At 40.5% G+C, this 16,531-nt stretch overlaps 3 protein-coding genes across 3 annotated transcripts; 2 read left to right on the top strand and 1 right to left on the bottom strand.

Annotated features, from left to right (window-relative positions):
* Positions 1-2,127: 2,127 nt before the first annotated feature.
* Positions 2,128-3,265, top strand: LOC128266041 (uncharacterized). The gene is made up of 2 exons (XM_053002315.1): positions 2,128-2,309; positions 2,370-3,265. The coding sequence occupies exons 1-2, from the start codon at positions 2,268-2,270 to the stop codon at positions 3,189-3,191; spliced, it is 864 nt and encodes a 287-aa protein (XP_052858275.1). The 5' UTR covers positions 2,128-2,267; the 3' UTR covers positions 3,192-3,265.
* A 4,157-nt stretch (positions 3,266-7,422) lies between these two features.
* Positions 7,423-10,957, top strand: LOC128266040 (uncharacterized). Its single transcript, XM_053002314.1, has 3 exons — positions 7,423-8,104; positions 9,427-9,738; positions 10,293-10,957. The coding sequence occupies exons 1-3, from the start codon at positions 7,562-7,564 to the stop codon at positions 10,701-10,703; spliced, it is 1,266 nt and encodes a 421-aa protein (XP_052858274.1). The 5' UTR covers positions 7,423-7,561; the 3' UTR covers positions 10,704-10,957.
* Positions 10,958-11,094: 137 nt separating this feature from the next.
* Positions 11,095-15,413, bottom strand: LOC128266039 (protein O-mannosyl-transferase 2). Its single transcript, XM_053002313.1, has 11 exons — positions 15,133-15,413; positions 14,983-15,066; positions 14,813-14,897; positions 14,636-14,740; positions 14,460-14,568; positions 13,681-14,255; positions 13,160-13,366; positions 12,848-13,088; positions 12,266-12,414; positions 11,789-12,200; positions 11,095-11,367 (listed from the first exon to the last, which is right to left on the bottom strand). Exons 1-11 carry the CDS (start codon positions 15,240-15,242, stop codon positions 11,174-11,176), a joined length of 2,271 nt encoding a protein of 756 aa, XP_052858273.1. The 5' UTR covers positions 15,243-15,413; the 3' UTR covers positions 11,095-11,173.
* Between the last annotated feature and the right edge of the window lie 1,118 nt (positions 15,414-16,531).

Here is a 16,531-nt window from a genome sequence, read left to right as displayed (position 1 = left end):
ATAAAGCTTACAATTTTAAAAAGTCCAACTTCTTTTCAGTGAATTTTGTAATTTTTCGTAACTTAGAAACTTAAAAATAAAGAACGTAAAATTTTAATTATTTGGAAAAACTTACCCAATTCTTTATTGTTACTGATTTAAATTTTCACCTCACCAAATTATTACTATCAAAGTATTATTTTAGAACACAATTTTTTTATTTATGGTAAGCTCATTTAACGGATTTTAGCTGTACACTGTATTGTAGTTTATAAAATTAACTCACAGGCTCGATTTAAAATACACTTTCAGTTTAACAAAAGTTCACACTGCTCGCAAGGACCTCTCTACTTCGGTGTAAGAAGTCAACTGACCCTCGTCGCCCGCATATTTAAGTATTTATAAAAGGTCATGTCTGCCTGGACCGTCAAAAAAAAGATTAAAAACACATTGTGGCCGATAAGGGGTCGACCAGTAGTTATCAGGTAGTTAGAGACGACTCGTCGACGACCTGATTTAGGGACAATCCCGAGGAGAACCTCCCCACGACAAGCAGACGCGTGTCTGGAGGATTTCTCCAGGGTTTTACCTGATTTTATTGGCTTGTTATTTCACTTCGGACCCACTGTGCAGGTCAGCGAAAAAATAAGCTTGCAGTTGTTAAATCTGTCTTTATTCAAATTATGGGAAATTCTGTGGAGGTCGCGGGACTATAATAAACCTTTTTTACATTTTAAGGTAGAGTCACACTACTTTGAACATAATGCTCCAGTTGATTAAGAAAGTTGTCTCTAATAATATCTGAGTTGATAGTCCTTTAAAGTATATTACTTATTCTAGCTACTTTTAGCCAATTAGGTCACCACTGGTCAGCGGGCGTAGAACTTGGCTAGTATGAGCTTTCTGATTTTGCTTTGATTGGAAACTCGGCTGTCTAGCGTTTGATTTTAACAAGTGCGGTTTGCTTCGCTTTCCGTTTTGCTTTGAGCTGAAGATTCTAAACAAGCCGACGAGTGAGCGATATGAAAAAATTGGCGAGCACGTACCGCATTTTTTCCATATGCATTATGCCAATTTTAAGTGCATCCAGCGGGCGAAGTGCATCTTACATTGCCAATTGCGTCTCAGATTTTGGAAGTCTTTCCAAAATACGACATAAAACGAGCATTCTTTACTCAAAATATATTGAACATGATCTAAGAGTTATAGTTTCGGCGTTCAAAGTCGCAGACCAAGCGAGTATATATTTTTTTAAATAAGAACACACGAAAAAGATAATGTAAATAAATACAAAAAATAATAATAAAACCCAAGTGGAGTCGGCGAGATGCAAACAAATTATCTGAGCAACGAGAAAAGAGCACGAAATGGTGTCACTGTGTCGTGTTTGGGTTTTATGATGACAACAAAGAAATCGGACAAGGGGTAAATACGTAAATACGAATGTAAGAAGTGGGGTAAATATTTTTGACTTATTTTTTGTCATCCCTCCAGGGCCATAAAACACTTACCAGCATTTGGGGGGTGGAGTTGTACTGGAATTGGAGCTGGAACTGGTTATCGATATTCCCGCGGCACTTAACCCAGATCCAAAACTCAGAACATAAGTCAACTTTTCGCGATCCACTCGGTAAGGCGTTCGGCTATCAACTAAGCGGCGACGTGAGCTTCAGTCCGTGGAGAGGAAAAACATTGAAAAGTTAAAATCGGTAACCATAAACAATAAACAATAAAGAAACACAAAGCCGAGGGAAACGGATTAACAAAGGCGAAATATACAGCTGCGGTAGATAATAATAATATGGTAATTAATGTGGGTCCTGATAATATATCATGAATAAAAATCAAATTAAACAAAAGTAAATCTACGTATCTTTGAATTTTGGCTTGTGTAAAATACACTAGGATTTTCACCATAGCTGTACTTATTCAGCAGGCAAACAAAGCGGAAAAATTTATGAAATAAGATAATACATCCCCATAAGATAATACATCCCCATGCGGCTGATATTGAACTGTGTAGCGTTGCGATAGGTCAATATCCCCGCTTATTAAGTAGAGTTACCATCTCCCCATCGATAGTTTTATTAGGGAACCCTTTTTGGGCAATATCAAGAAGGCTCTGACATAAACGTCAAAGTGAAAGTGCAGATTTTCCCATCAGCGAAAAGGCTAAGTCATTCCGACAGTGAACGTCAGCCAGTGAAAATCTGAGAATTGTCTGAAAATCATTTAATTTTTTTTGTTCTTACTTTCCTTAAAAGAATTGAAAACTTAATTGGTTAAAGATGAATCGTCCTAAGGAAATCAAGAAACACTCAAGTGTTTGGGTGAGTTTAGTATGGTTTGGTAATTGAAGTTCATGTGTTAGGTGTGGTATTCCTTTAAAGATGCGCCAAAGCTACGCGGATGTGTTGAGGGACCCCAATCCTTTCCCTCCGAATCCAAATCCGGTACATCATGCTCCGGGGAACCCCATTCAGAATGGGGGTCCCAGGCAGCCGAAGCCATCGCTTTGTATGGCTCCCAGGCAACGGAATCCCTTGTCGTTTCGTGGTTCCTGCGACCAGGCCACGGCCATGACCCGCAGGTTCCGTCAGCTGTCAACCAGCTCGAACCGGGTGGAAAATGAGCCCTTCTTCGCCAGCAACTTGATGTACTATCCCCATTTGCCGCAGCCACTTTGGGTGGGCCGATACCAGACCTATTCCGAAATCAAGGAGGCCTTGTCCAGCGGCAACCTCTCCCAGATCAGGCTGCCCTTGCCGTCCGAGTTGTCCCAGTATCGTGGTGGCAGTTCCCTGGCCCCTCGCGTGCCCGGTCTGCCCGATGAGCCGCCCAGTCCGGCGCCATCTCGCCGCTACTCGATGACCCGCCGGAATGGCGCCTGCACCGGGACCGCTCTGGCCAACATCATGCTCACAGCCAAGAGCCACCTGCTCCGCCAGCCATATCCGGAGTTCCATCTCCAGCTGCAGAGGCAGTTGCAAAAGCCGGTGCGGGATCCAATCCTGGCCCAGTTCCAGACCCACCGTGAGGGACACGTCGGCCTGGAGCCTATCGGCTTGGGTGGCAATCTCCTGGAGGCCAACGGCTCATCCCAACCCTCCACCTCGGAAGCTGCCCAGAAGCAGGCCATGAACACCAAGAACTCCAAGAACTCCAAGACCAATTCATCGGGTGGGGCCTCTTCTTCAAAGAAATGCAAATAGTAATATCCTTGTACATATAATAATAAATTTTCAACATTATTTATAATAAATGTTCCATGAACAATATATTTTAATAACAGTTTATGGAATGACATAATGACATTCAATAATAAATTAACAACATAAATTATAATAAATATTTCATGAACAGGCTGAGAGCTTTCAATTTGCTATTTTCCTTTTTGTTACTTTTACTTTTGGTTTTAATTATTAAGACATGACATAAGTCGTTTGCAGGATGTTCTTATAATTAAATTCAAAAATTTAATTTAAATGTAGACTATTAATTAAAATTAGGTAGTTTCATTTTATGAAATGACATAAGCTATATTAAAAATAAGTACAGTATTAAAAAGAGGTGCTTAAAATAAAGATAAATAATCATATATGTATTAGGTAGTAATTTAGTTTTAAGTTCAGTTACAGTCAAATAGGCATTAAGTTTGTTTATCTTGATTGCGTAATTTCCCTAATCTAATGAATAACACATCAAATCAAAGAGCAAGTAAAATCAAAATTCAGCAAGGTAAAACTATAATTAAAGCAATTAATGGTCGGACAATATTTGGATATTACCAGACATTCTTCACGTCTGTTAGCAAGGAGTTAAGTATTAAAATTAATTATTGTTATATAAATCAATATTTTTTTGAAAATAGGTTTGAACACATAGAACAATGCATTATGTGAAAAATGTATTGATTCGCTTAGCGTTTGGACCATGTACTTCATCTCGCTGATAGCTAATCCAAAATTAGGTGCCATATCTCATATCATAATGCTCATCTATTGATAATTATGGAAGCGCACCCATGGATCACCCAAGTGCAAGCCACTATGGCTAGAGTTTTTTTTATTTATTATTATTATTTTTAAACTTTGGGGACTTGAAGTCCCTATTGGCAATCAGCTTACAGCCTGAAGAGGGAACGTTTAGCTGTGCTCTTGGAATCCAGTTCCAAAGTTGCCAATTGACAATTAATAACCAGCATTTGGTTCAAGTTTTTTGTAATTTTTTGCGCAGCAGCAAATTCACGAATGGCCGGACTATCTCATCTATATTTCTATCGCAATCTCTGACTTTGGCGGCGTGCCGCCATCGCGCCCTCTCTTTCTCACTCCTCTACGCGTCCCGCTCTGCCATTCCAGAAAAAAAATCGAAAAAACATGACAACAGCAGCAGATATGACATGAAAAGCTAGGTAAACATTTGTTGCTACTTGAGTTTTGACACAATTCGAGGACTGCAAGTGGTTCGGCCCACAGCGATATATGTATACTATAGGTCTCCAAATCTTTTTTCGATCCTTAATGTCTTAAATATCGTAATTTTTTATTTTATATGCCTTTAGTGTAACCCTAGTTTTTCATTAGTTGCAATTTGTAATCTTTATGGAGCACATACCTTGCCAAAACACTCTTAATGGTCAAGTTATGTACTTCACAGTGTCGAGAACCGCAATGTTTATCTTTCGAGGTATGTCGAGTTACGATCTTCAGATAGGATTGGCTGGGAATCAATGTTTACCTAGATTGTTCCTATTGTTTCTGCTATATTGTGGTGGTCAGCGAGTTATGCGCACAGTGGAAGTATGTGAAGGTTTTGTATTTGCCTGCTTAGGGCTGTGCAAACAAACAGATTGCGATCGTAACGCCGTAGGTCATACTGTCTGCCAGATTGTCATTACTTTTCCAGTACATACTAACGGCAAAGATTGTTATGAACAAGAATAATTATTTCCCTTGTTCGTAGAGTAAAGGGGTATATTGACTTATTGGATAGGTATGTAACAGCTAAAAGAAAGTCAGGATCTCTGGCCGAATCGATCATTTCATGTCCGTCCTTCCATTCACATAATCATTAGATCACGGGCACTTAATTCATAAACTTTAGAATTTAAACAAAAGTAATGAGCCAAAAAGAGGTGACCGAACCTGAGCACTTTCCTATTTACAAAAAATAATAGTACAATATGCAAGAACCAACATACAACATTAGTCATGAAACACGTATATTTAAAAATGTTCTCTAATAAGCTCGTGAAGTTTGACTATATGTGCCCACTAATTAAAAAAAAAAGAAGTAAGTTGGAATTTTATGAAATAAGTTAGAGTAAGGGACTATCTGTAAGCCGGAGTATTTTGCGGCCAATAATTTCATATTGGGGACAGAAGCTATATTTTATTTATTTATTATGTCTCTGAAGTGTTTGAATTGCAAGCCTTTATAATCATTTATATTGGTTTCAGCTGAAAATCAGATCAAGATGAGATGATGCTTAAACCACAACATGTCGATTTGATCTTTGATCCTATATGTTTGTTTCCCACCAAAATATGTATATCTATATCTCATTCGCAAGTCGGCGAATGTCGGCGGTCAGCTTTCGTTTTCGATTTCGTTCAATCGCATTTGATAACCCCGTAGACCCCGGTGGCCGTGCGCCGTGCGCCCCTCGGAAACAGAATCCAGATTCCAATAGCCAGAATCCGCGATGCAGATACCGTGAGTCCTTAGTGGTGGTGCACCATTGCCATGGCCACTTTATAGCATAGCACTTTTAATTTTAGATCGCTCTAATCGATCTTCAGTAGTTCAATGCGTCATTTCAGATTAGTTCGTGGCGTAGACACACCACCATAAGTCCATAATCCCATAGTCCCGTAATATTTTTAATCGGAAGAGACTGCGAATTGTGGGGTCAAGAGCGATGTCCAAGTAGTTCGATTCGGAGCAGACTCATGGGGAACTAATTAGACGGTGGCCAGACGCTATCGTAGGTGATCGGTGATCCGTGAGTATATAAATTCTTATGCAAGCTGTTTTGGGTTTATGTAGAGCTCAGATCGACCCATTTGGCACATGGCCACGTAGAGGAGCTTCTTTTCGCGTCAAACCTGAAACCAATATCGGACAATATAGCCATTTAGCACGAACCCCCGATCATGACGCAATGTCTATATGCATCGCTATATGCGCGGTAAATCAAAACAAAGACATTGCTCTCCACGTTTGTTTTCAAAAGATCTGCCGTGCCGTCTAATGATAAATCACATTCCAGGGCGATGGGTCAGGGTTTTTCCAAATAATCTGCATTTTGATTTACTTTGCTGGCATTTTTTTTGGGGAACTTACTTTATCTGGCATCCTTAATGTATATATATGTACTATTCTTGGTGAATTCAATACGATTTCAAACGCTCCGCTTGCAATAATGCATGGCAAGCATTGTTAGGATATATTTCCAATCCAAAAAATCCCTTTCAGCTGACATTTACAAGACACATTATGTACTAGTACTAGGTTGCGCTATGAATAATACCGCCTCTAATAATTATAAGAAATTACAACCGATCAGCACACTCCCATTAGATTTGTATTCAACCACGTGCTGGGCGCCGTAATCACAATATGGCTCAGTATGCCATGGGTGCTCTACGACAGGTGCACCGATCAACTGTCACGATCCCAATTTCGATTTCTCGACGGCAAGTTCCGTTTTCTCCCGGAATAAACATTATATTTTCCTGAGACAAGAACTGTACTCGAATTTGATTGTATATGGTATTTGGAATCCAAAACACCGCCGAAATATGTTTAATCGGAATCCGCAAGTGTCATATGGATTGTGCTATGTGGACAAAGGCAGACACATTTATCATTTGCACCTAGCACATACATATAGTATATATAGTATACGGATTTAGGGTATGTCGACCACGTCGGCTCGTAGTACCTAGGTGATACGGATGAAAATATGAGAGGAATTCGGATGGAATTGGGATCTAGTCGAGTGTCAAGGCCAGGGGCTGCGTTCTATTCAGGGCTTAGCCAATGAGAAGTTCGAAATCCCTTAGTAAGCTCTAAACAATTAAAAACAAAATTGTAAAAAAAATAATGGGATTAAGGCTGCAAAAGCAATCGATTGGCCTTAAGGTAGGAGTCGTCAAATGTGAGGCATTGATAAACTCAAATTTTCCTTTTTTCAAAATTTGAAGAAAATTGCTGTTGTAATTCAATTCATTTCATTGATACAAGCTCGAAACCCATTTTAATTTTACTTTGGGATTGTGAAATCATCCAGCCAGTCAGCCACCCCCATCGGAATTTCATCTATGGAGCACCTGATCTATACTACATAGCCCATATATAGTCGATAGAGATATGGTGCGGTCGAAGTCGACTGCGACGCGGGCAGCACCTAAACTGATAAGGGCCCAAATATATATAAGTGTGTTGGCGGGGCCACAGTTTCCCAGTTCCCAGTCGAAGCAAGCGCTGCAGCAGGTGTTCCGTCCCGTCCACCACACCACAAGTCCGGAGATCGTAGTACTATACCAGAATCAGGAACCATTAGAACCAGGACAGCATGAAACTGGACGAGAAGCAGAAGCGACTGGGCCAGGAGCCGCCCAAGTACCTGAACGAGGACTTTTTCAAGGCGGCGCTGGAGGATGGACTGCGGGACATGCGGGTGGACATCAAGAAGATCATCTTCGCTGAGTCGAGTGGCGGAGGCGGTGAGAACTACTGCAGCAAGATCTACAGGGCCAGGGCCCTCTATCGCAGCAGCAAGAGGCAACTGGACGAGGAACTGGCTCTGATTGTCAAGAGCATTGCCATCACGCCGGCCACTCAGTTTCTCGAGGAGCTGGCCGTCTATCTGCGCGAGAAGATCTTCTACTTTGACGTCCTCGGCAAGCTGGAGGTCCTGATCGGCGACGGGTCCAAGTTCGGGGCCAAGTGCCTGTATACCACCCGCGAGCCCATCCAGACGATCGTCTTCGACGACCTCACCCAGTACGGCTACAAACTGGCCAGCCGACAGAGCGGCCTCAACGAGGAGCACTGCGTGGTCATCCTGAAGAAGTTGGGCAAGTTCCACGCCAGCTCAATGCTGCTGGCCGAGAAGGTGAGTTCATTCCGAAGAAAATGTGTACTTTCAATTAGGGTCTAAATAGAATAGTATGACAAATAGATCGTATACTTGGATATATTAATATTTCAACTTGTCAATTTATAAAAAAAAGTTTTTTAACAAATTTTAATTTCGAAATTTAGAAGCTGTGGGGAGTTATCCTCGAAGGAAAATGTTTACTTTCGAGTAGCGTTGGTTATTATAGATCGGATAATAAGGATATATAAATATCTAATTTCTTCTACCCTTCATCCTTCTGTTTTGGTTTTTCTGACCTGTATATATATGCATTAATGGAAGTTTATTTGCTTGCCAATCTCGAAGTGTATGTATTGAATATTAATTCTATACAAAAAAGAATATATTGTTGTTGTCTTATGCGAAATCGAAATAACAAAGGTTGGGTATTAATTTAAAATTGAAAATATTTGGTGCTTCAATCTGGAATAAACCGGCTACAAAGACAGTAAACAAACTTCTCACATGATTGTCAAATAATTTTAAAAGTCATTAAAATAAGACGAGTTCCAAAGTTCAATACCATATAACCAAAATCAGTAATAGGTAAAATAATTTCTTTTTCGTCACGTGAGCATTAATTTTTCAACAATGGAACGCAAAATTGAGAAGATAGGAAAAATTTTAAATCGCAGTTTAAAAAAATGAGGTCATTACTTTATATTTTAGACTCTCCAAATGAATGATCTCTTTAATTATTGAAACGACGCAGTTATTACAAATGGGGAACAATATTGAATTAGCTTTTCATATGTTTTCGCAAACTAGTCACCTTTAATTCAATCGATTTTCATTTCATTACACAATTACTAATGTTGTTACAAAATGATGTTATTTCGTTATTTAATGTTAGTACAAATTTATGAGATTGATTAACGATTTGAAATCACATCTGGTGCCAAAGTGCACATTAATATAAATGTTTTTCCCTATCATGAATGGGATTTTTGCTGATCAAGTGCCTACGTCAAATGTAGCCAAATGCATGTTGAGTTACAGATTTAAATAATAAGTAATTTCTAATATATAAACCCACTTTCAAAAATTACAACATATTATATTGACATAATAATTGTCTATAATATATATATATTTAAATATCATTTATAGTTATATATATATCAATATTTTGTACATTGATAAAGTTAAAATAAATCAAACTACGTTTCTTAACAACCCATTTTTCACTCTCACTTGTCCATCCAAAAGCAAATGTCAAATCAAAATCGGAAATGGGTAATGTTTGTTTGTTTTTTTGATTTCATGTTTATTTTATTGGCTTGGAATGTGTCTTGCAGGAGCCCAGTGTCCGGGAGCACTTCACCACCGGAATGCTGGACGAGAACTACATCCGGACCAACGAGCGGTTCATCAACTTCATGACCCTCCAGTGCCGCACTCTGGCCAACGTGGTAGCCAAGTGGCCAGGCTACGAGTTGCTGGCCGAGAAGCTGCACCGCCATTGCGACAACATCAAGGAGAACCTGGTGACCACCGGACGGACGCTGCCCGGAGAGATCACTGTACTGAACCATGGCGACCTGTGGGTGAACAACTTCATGTACAAATACGACGACGAGCAGCCCACAAAGCCCATCGATGCCATATTCGTGAGTGATTTAATACAAATTTTTATTCGAATTCACTTTTAAAAGTTGTTTATATAGTTTTCATTTGACATTTAAAAGGGTATTAAATAAAATATAATAAGGAATCTCTTCGCTTGTACATTAGGGTGGTACAAAGTTATCGTTTACTCTCACCGTTAAATAATGTACATTTTAGTGTGCCACAAATGTACCCGAAAACCATATATTTTATTTTTTTTCGTAAAAATAACTCATACGACCCGTTAGCTTGATCATGGGCAACAGAACGTATGAGTGATACACTTCCTATAGTCACACTCTAAAACGCTTTTTTCCCACAACATTACAGAAAATTACTAAAATTCTATACAAATTGTACATCATTTGTACTATCAAACCGAATATTCACCAAAGAAACTTCATTTTTAATTCTGAATATATTTTAGAGCACCTTTTATTCAAATACTTGCTTTAATATGGTTGTAATAACCCCAAATCTATAGACATTTATATTTAATGTTAAGCAAAAATGTATTTTTAATTTTCAATCACAAACTATTTTAAAACCATTTTAGGTGGACTTCCAGAACAGCTTCTTCGGCAGCCCGGGCTGCGACATCAACTTCTTCCTGAACAGCAGCGTCCAGCTGGATGTGCTGATCCACCGGCGCGAGTTCCTCATCCAGACGTACTACGCCTCCCTGCGGGACAGCCTTGAGCGGATGCACTCGGCGTATGTGCCCAGCTACGCGGACATCCTGCAGGAGATCAGGGCCAGGGAGCTGTACGGGTTCTTCTCGTCCTACGCCTTCCTGCCGATGGTCACCATGAAGAAGGAGGACTCGTTCGACATCAGCATCGAGGCGCTGACGGACCAGGACTTCGCCAAGAAGAAGGTCCAGCTGATGTTCTCCTCCAATCCCCGCACCACGGACACCCTGCGCTACGCCCTGCGCCGATTCGACGAGCTGGGCATATTCGATTGACATTGATTGATTCCAGATCACCGATCGCGGATCAGGAATTCCGAGTTCCGAATTCCGAATTCCGAATTCCCGAGTTCCGATCCACAGATCCATAGGCTTATCACCTCTTTCGCTACTTTTACTAATGGCCTTTTTTTTTGTTTTTGTTTGTAAACAGTACGTAGAGTTAAGCATAATCTATACATTAAATATTATATCTACTCATAAATAATAAAAAAAAGCTTGCCTGTTAGGGGTCTTCATATTCACAGAAATTTACGAGGCTTTTTGATTGGATTGGAATATAAATAAGCAGCATCAGATAAATACTATAGTAAATATTTTCTTAAGAGAATGAAATGCTGGAAATGTATTTTCCCATTAACTATTCTGTTGAATAGGTTTTTAGCCGCAAAGAAAGGTTATTTCCAAAAGAAACTCAACAAAATCTGTGACTATAAAACCCCAAAGAACGTTAGAGAATGTTATAACTAGAACTCCCAGGTGGACAGCCACTTGAGGCTGTGCATCGTGGAGTTGGGTTCGTTGGCCAGGGGACCACTCATTCCATAGGCCAGGGGCGAAAAAGCGGCAAAGCTGTAGACCAAAACCGAGAGAACCACTCCTAGGATAACGTGCTGGATCCACTTGGGCAGGACCCTCACAAGGTAGTTGAACATTATGCCTGTGGAATGAAGAATAAATTATAAAAATGGAAAATGTGTGCAAAATTAGCTAAAGTTTTGTTATCTACTTATTGTAAAGCCTTCTTTTTGGCAGTTTTTTTTAATTTGCACTGAAATGCAAATCTAGATTGCTAGATTTAAATATAAAGTGTTCAGAATTAGCTAAAGCAGAATGTTAGTATTAATACCCTTATTGCGAATTAAAATGCATATTTGCTTAATTTTTGTCAATTTAGAAATCCAAACAATTAGAATATAAATATGGCATTTGATTTCGATTAATTGAAAAGCCTTTTTGGGCAGTAATAATATTATTCATTTGAATTGAAATGAAAATTAAGATCGGTATTTATATAAATAGCAAAAAAATCATCTACCAAGCTTAAATTAGTTGGGGGAGTATACGAAATATGAGCTCACCCGTCAGCAAGGAGTTGAAGATTAAGGCCGGAAAGTAGTGGTGGAAGTAGAGCACCCTGCCCATTGCCCAGAAGGGCAGGTAGTGGAGCACCCAGCCGACGAAAAGCCAGGCAGCCGCCCGCAAAGACATCGCCGGCGTGGGTGGTGGTGGCCCACTCGCATCGGCCACCTCCTCCAGGATTTTCTCCCCCTCCGAAGGACAACAGCTGCACACCTCCGCAGTGGAGGAGGGCTCACTCTCCTGGACTCGGTTTCGGGCCAACGACTGGGCCAAGCCAGCTCTTCTTTGCTGCACGACGGCATTGCAGAGGAAAACAACCACGAAAATAGCCAGGAAAACCAGATTACTCCACCAAATCAGGGGATTACCCAGCAGATAGATGCGGTAACTGCTGCCGGAGAAGAATTGACCCTGGAAAGTGAATTCAAACAAGTAAATCTCTTTCCCCATAATGGCCAAAGGCTGGCTTGACCCACTCTGTAGTTGATGGGCCACTGCCAAGGTCTGCTGGTGATCTCGCCCTCCTTGGGCTTCAGTCCTGCGTTTCCCTGCAGCATTACGGCGTGCGATTCGAGGAAGCGGGCAAAGAATCCGGGGGCGTACACGCTGAAGCTCACACTGGGCACTTGGATGGGAAAATAGAAAGAATTACGTACACTGATAAGAAAACGGAATAAAATTCAAAATGTTATACTAAATCATAATCTAAAATGCATGATTTAATATTAAATACTTTAATTGATGATGAAAATGTTAGATTTAAAATACATTTTATTAAATCCAAGTATGGTTTAAATTAAAATACAATTTTCAGATATTAAAACAATTTCGTTTTCTTTTATTTATGTTATTTATGTTATATAATTTTTTAATGTTTTAATAAAGTTGAATCTTACATATAATGCATTTAAAACAAATCGCATATATTTCACACCAATTTGAATATATTAATATGCCATTTTGTATGCATTGTATTTAATTTAAAATTCGAAATACAAAATTAAAATATTCAGATATTAATTTGTACTATTAGAGTTGCTATTTATCAGTGTACTTACACAGCTTGTGCTCGTTGTCCTCGACATTCCACTGGGAGTTCTTGTCGCGCACGTTGAGATTGCAGGACACCTCCTGCTGCTCGAATCCCCACTTGGGCAGCTGCTTGCCGCTGGAGGTCAAGGCGCAGTTCTGCAGCAGGTGGATCAGCTTGAGGCGGGAGGTGACCGTGTGCACCGTTTCGTTGACCTTGCCGCCCACAATCATCACGCGCCAGGCATCGTTGGCATCGCCCACGCCCAACTGCAATTGGTCAAGGGATTTGGTTTCAGCCCCTTGCATGACCTTATAAATAGGAGGGCAACCGAACTCACCTCGCCGTATCCTGTGACCTGCAGATGCTTCTTGGTCACCGGCGCCGGTTCGTTGTGTGAGTGCAGATTCCTCCTGGTCGCCACATGTTCCAACCGGACGATGTCCCCGTGCCGGAGGATCTGCAGCTTGTCCTTGGGCAAACGCTGCTTGTTGTGTGGCTTGATCAGCCACTTGTTGTTCTCGTCCTTGTGGGTGTATGTCGTAATCTAAAACGGTTGAACGGGGTTTTTATATGTTGTTTTTAATATATTTAATCCTGTTAATCGTAGAGTAAAGATCTAGGAAACTATTAAAGCCAAATTTGCCATTTGATATGCAATTTGGAGTTATTTTGGCGATACTATATTATATCACTCTGAGACATGGTGGTGTTCATTCGTACAATATCTATTGACACTCCAAAAATTTGTCAAATCGAAACACTATTTGGGAGAGCGGAAGAGAGCCCATGAACTTGGTTCCGCAGATGGCTGTTTCGGGGTGCATATTTATTATGAAACTTGTAAAATTGCCAACTCACCTGCTGCTGTCTGGCACCAGCTCCCTTGGGATATAGGTGATGATGCGAGTGCAGGTAACCGCCGCCCGTCTTGTGGTTTTTGATGGTCACCACCGATCCGTACGCCACATCCCTGGGCATGCTAGCATTGTACAGTGAGTTGCCGATCAACCTGGACTGAAAGGCCGAGCTGTAGAAGCCATCGCCATTGCCGCTGCGATTGAGCACAGTCAAATGGATGTAGAAAAAGAGGGTGTACAGGAGGATGGGCCAGATGATCAGGGTGATGGCTCGACAGGCCACCTGCTTCACGGTCTCCAGAATGGGCTGCCCCAGGTCGCCCAGGATGAGCCACAGCTCGGTGGCCGTGTGCAGACCCACCAGCAGCACCACGAACAGACCCACGAACTTCACGCTGATCGTGCAGGACAACATGGTGCCGGTGAGGAAGAGCCAGAACCACCAGCGCAGGCCATACGATCCTCCGGAGGCAGTGCACTTCGAGATCTTCACCATGCCCCACACGGAGGCCATCATGAAGAACAGCAGGATGGGGTCCAGAAGGATGTACTGGTTCAGGGTCAGGAGACCCACATCTAAACACAACAACAATTAGAATTAGACAAACAATGAGTTATAATTTCTCATGGGAGTTTTAAGAAAAGAATCTCTAAAATTTAAATAAATAACAAAAAAGTTGAATACCGAAATGTATATATTATATACAATAATTAATTTATATATATAATTAATTAATTAATTAACAAAAAGAGTGGTTTTAATTGGTATATTTAACTTACCAAAAACAAGATAGGCAGCCGAAAGCAAGGCAGCTTCATGGGATCGCGTCAGATCGTAGACAGTATCGAATCCCATCGGCATGATTAAAGCTCCCAAAGTGGTGCAGAACTGGGAATAAAAAAGGATATGTATTTTAGGTATTCCTTTTTTTTTTACCAGAATTTTCTTTACTTACGTATCTCATACCCTGGTATCGAGTTTCGTTGTACTTGTCACCTGGTTTCTCAAAGGGAAACGTTCCATTGTAGCCCGTCAAGTAGCCAGAAAGTCCAATAAGCATCTATCGAATAAGAAAATAATAATACATTTTAAGTATATTTAAGGCAGATATAATTTTTTCAAGCACTCCAACCTTTCCCAGCGGTGGATGAACATCGAAAAAGAAGGTTCTGTTGATGTACCAACTGCCCATCTTGCCAAAGTGAGTCTCGTCCCAACTGAGGATGGATAAAAACATATAGATCCGGTGATGGTGATGGTGATTGTGATGTACTTGCAAGTGCAAGTTGGTCAGTTAGTTACCAAATGTGATCCGGTTCGGTCACCTTGTAGAAGCGGGTCGCAAAGGTCACCAGGAAGACCGTGGCCAACAGAAGCAACCAATTCCTGTTTTTTGTTGGAATTTCAGAGAGCTGGATTGACATTCTATCGCCTTAATCGCATTCCACTTACCAATTGGCCTCATTGCTGGATTTTAGCCCTGCACTCGCTGTGTTTTTAACCAGATCTTTGGCAGACCCTCGTCTTGGGCACTTGGCAGTTTTTACCACACTTGCTGCCATAATTATCAAGGTTTTAGCAATTGCAACTGAAATGGGGCATTTCTTAGCGTGCTGCACACGTCAACAAAAACAAGTCAAGTGATCGCTGGATGAAAATGCTTTCTCTTCCGGCACTTTGTCTTTCTTCAGTCTTGGCCAAAACCGGTCTGCACTTGGCTTTAACTGTGCTTTGGCCAAACAAATCGGGCCCAGCTGTTCGAGGAGCTGCTTTGGCCCGCTTTATCGATAAATCTCGGCCAAGACGGGGCTTTAACCAGTTATACTTAGTGGTAAGTCTTTCATTCAGTTGGTCCAAAACGAATCTGGTGGTTAATATCGGTACTAAGACTTTAGAAAGTCATCCTAAAAGTATGCAAGTCTTAAAGTTGACTGTTACTTAAAAAAATTAACGGAGAACTTGTGAATCGATGTGTGATTTTTCACAATTAAATTCCATTAAAAAGATGAAACTCATTTTGTTTCAAAAGGGATAATCATTTAATAGGTTTTTTAAACTGAAAATTCACAAAACTAAAAAAGAAGTTTGATAATATCTTAAGCAATTCCTTAAATGCGAAATTGATTTGGGAAAGAAGAAACCTTCTAAGTCCATAACTTTTCTTGCAGACATCTGAGCAGATCTCTAAAGATGTGTGGTTTCAAATTCGAAATGATTACGTTTAATGTTGGTTTAAATTTATGGGTGTAACCCTTTTCTGTTTGTGCGTAATTTTGATTATAATTGTTCATTTAATTTACTTATTAATTATATTTTTGAAGGACATGAGCTAATTAAAAACATAACAATTTTAAACGTTTTGAGTAATTTAACTTAGCCGGGAAACTATTAAAAACTTGACTAAGATCCACAAACGAAAGAAGTATGAATCAAATTTCAGTTATAATTGCCAGGAAAACAGCAGCAACTTGACCGGCAGGCATCTAATTGAAATCCGAAACCGGTTGAAGGCCATAGTAAATGGCCAATATTGGTGGGCCCATTGAGATGCATTTGTCTCTCAATTCGTTTTGTGTTGCGGTGCATTTAGTTTGGAAAATCGCCCCAAACCGCAGAGTTCTTAGCCTCATTTAGCACCCGCAAACGGCAAGCGATTGTGTTATAGGCCCCAAACTTCCCGCCACGCTTACCTGTTGACCAGGCTGCTCTCTCCTGGCTCTTGGCTCTTGGCCAACTTGCTAGGCCGTCCCCTATCCGTTCTCGGTGTATCCCCATGCCGATTTTCTTTTTCTTACACAGACAAAAATTAGTAACAAAGAAAGACTTAATAAACTATTGTATATTGTAATCT

This window comes from Drosophila gunungcola, unplaced genomic scaffold (assembly GCF_025200985.1).
Source record: "Drosophila gunungcola strain Sukarami unplaced genomic scaffold, Dgunungcola_SK_2 000245F, whole genome shotgun sequence".
Taxonomy (NCBI): domain Eukaryota; kingdom Metazoa; phylum Arthropoda; class Insecta; order Diptera; family Drosophilidae; genus Drosophila; species Drosophila gunungcola.
The sequence above is the reverse complement of the archived record's forward strand: the minus strand, read 5'-3'. Positions and strand labels throughout refer to the sequence as shown.

Bases quoted from the DNA above. Each gene is read 5' to 3' on its own strand.
- LOC128266040 (XM_053002314.1), top strand. From the start codon at position 7,562: ATGAAACTGGACGAGAAGCAGAAGCGACTGGGCCAGGAGCCGCCCAAG. The intron at 8,105-9,426 runs GTGAGTTCATTC...TGTGTCTTGCAG, and splicing joins CAATGCTGCTGGCCGAGAAG to GAGCCCAGTGTCCGGGAGCA. The intron at 9,739-10,292 runs GTGAGTGATTTA...AAACCATTTTAG, and splicing joins AGCCCATCGATGCCATATTC to GTGGACTTCCAGAACAGCTT.
- LOC128266039 (XM_053002313.1), bottom strand. From the start codon at position 15,242: ATGGCAGCAAGTGTGGTAAAAACTGCCAAGTGCCCAAGACGAGGGTCT. The intron at 14,741-14,812 runs GTTGGAGTGCTT...CTTATTCGATAG, and splicing joins TTCATCCACCGCTGGGAAAG to ATGCTTATTGGACTTTCTGG. The intron at 13,367-13,680 runs GTGAGTTGGCAA...CAACCGTTTTAG, and splicing joins CTGGTGCCAGACAGCAGCAG to ATTACGACATACACCCACAA.
- LOC128266041 (XM_053002315.1), top strand. From the start codon at position 2,268: ATGAATCGTCCTAAGGAAATCAAGAAACACTCAAGTGTTTGG. The intron at 2,310-2,369 runs GTGAGTTTAGTA...ATTCCTTTAAAG, and splicing joins AGAAACACTCAAGTGTTTGG to ATGCGCCAAAGCTACGCGGA.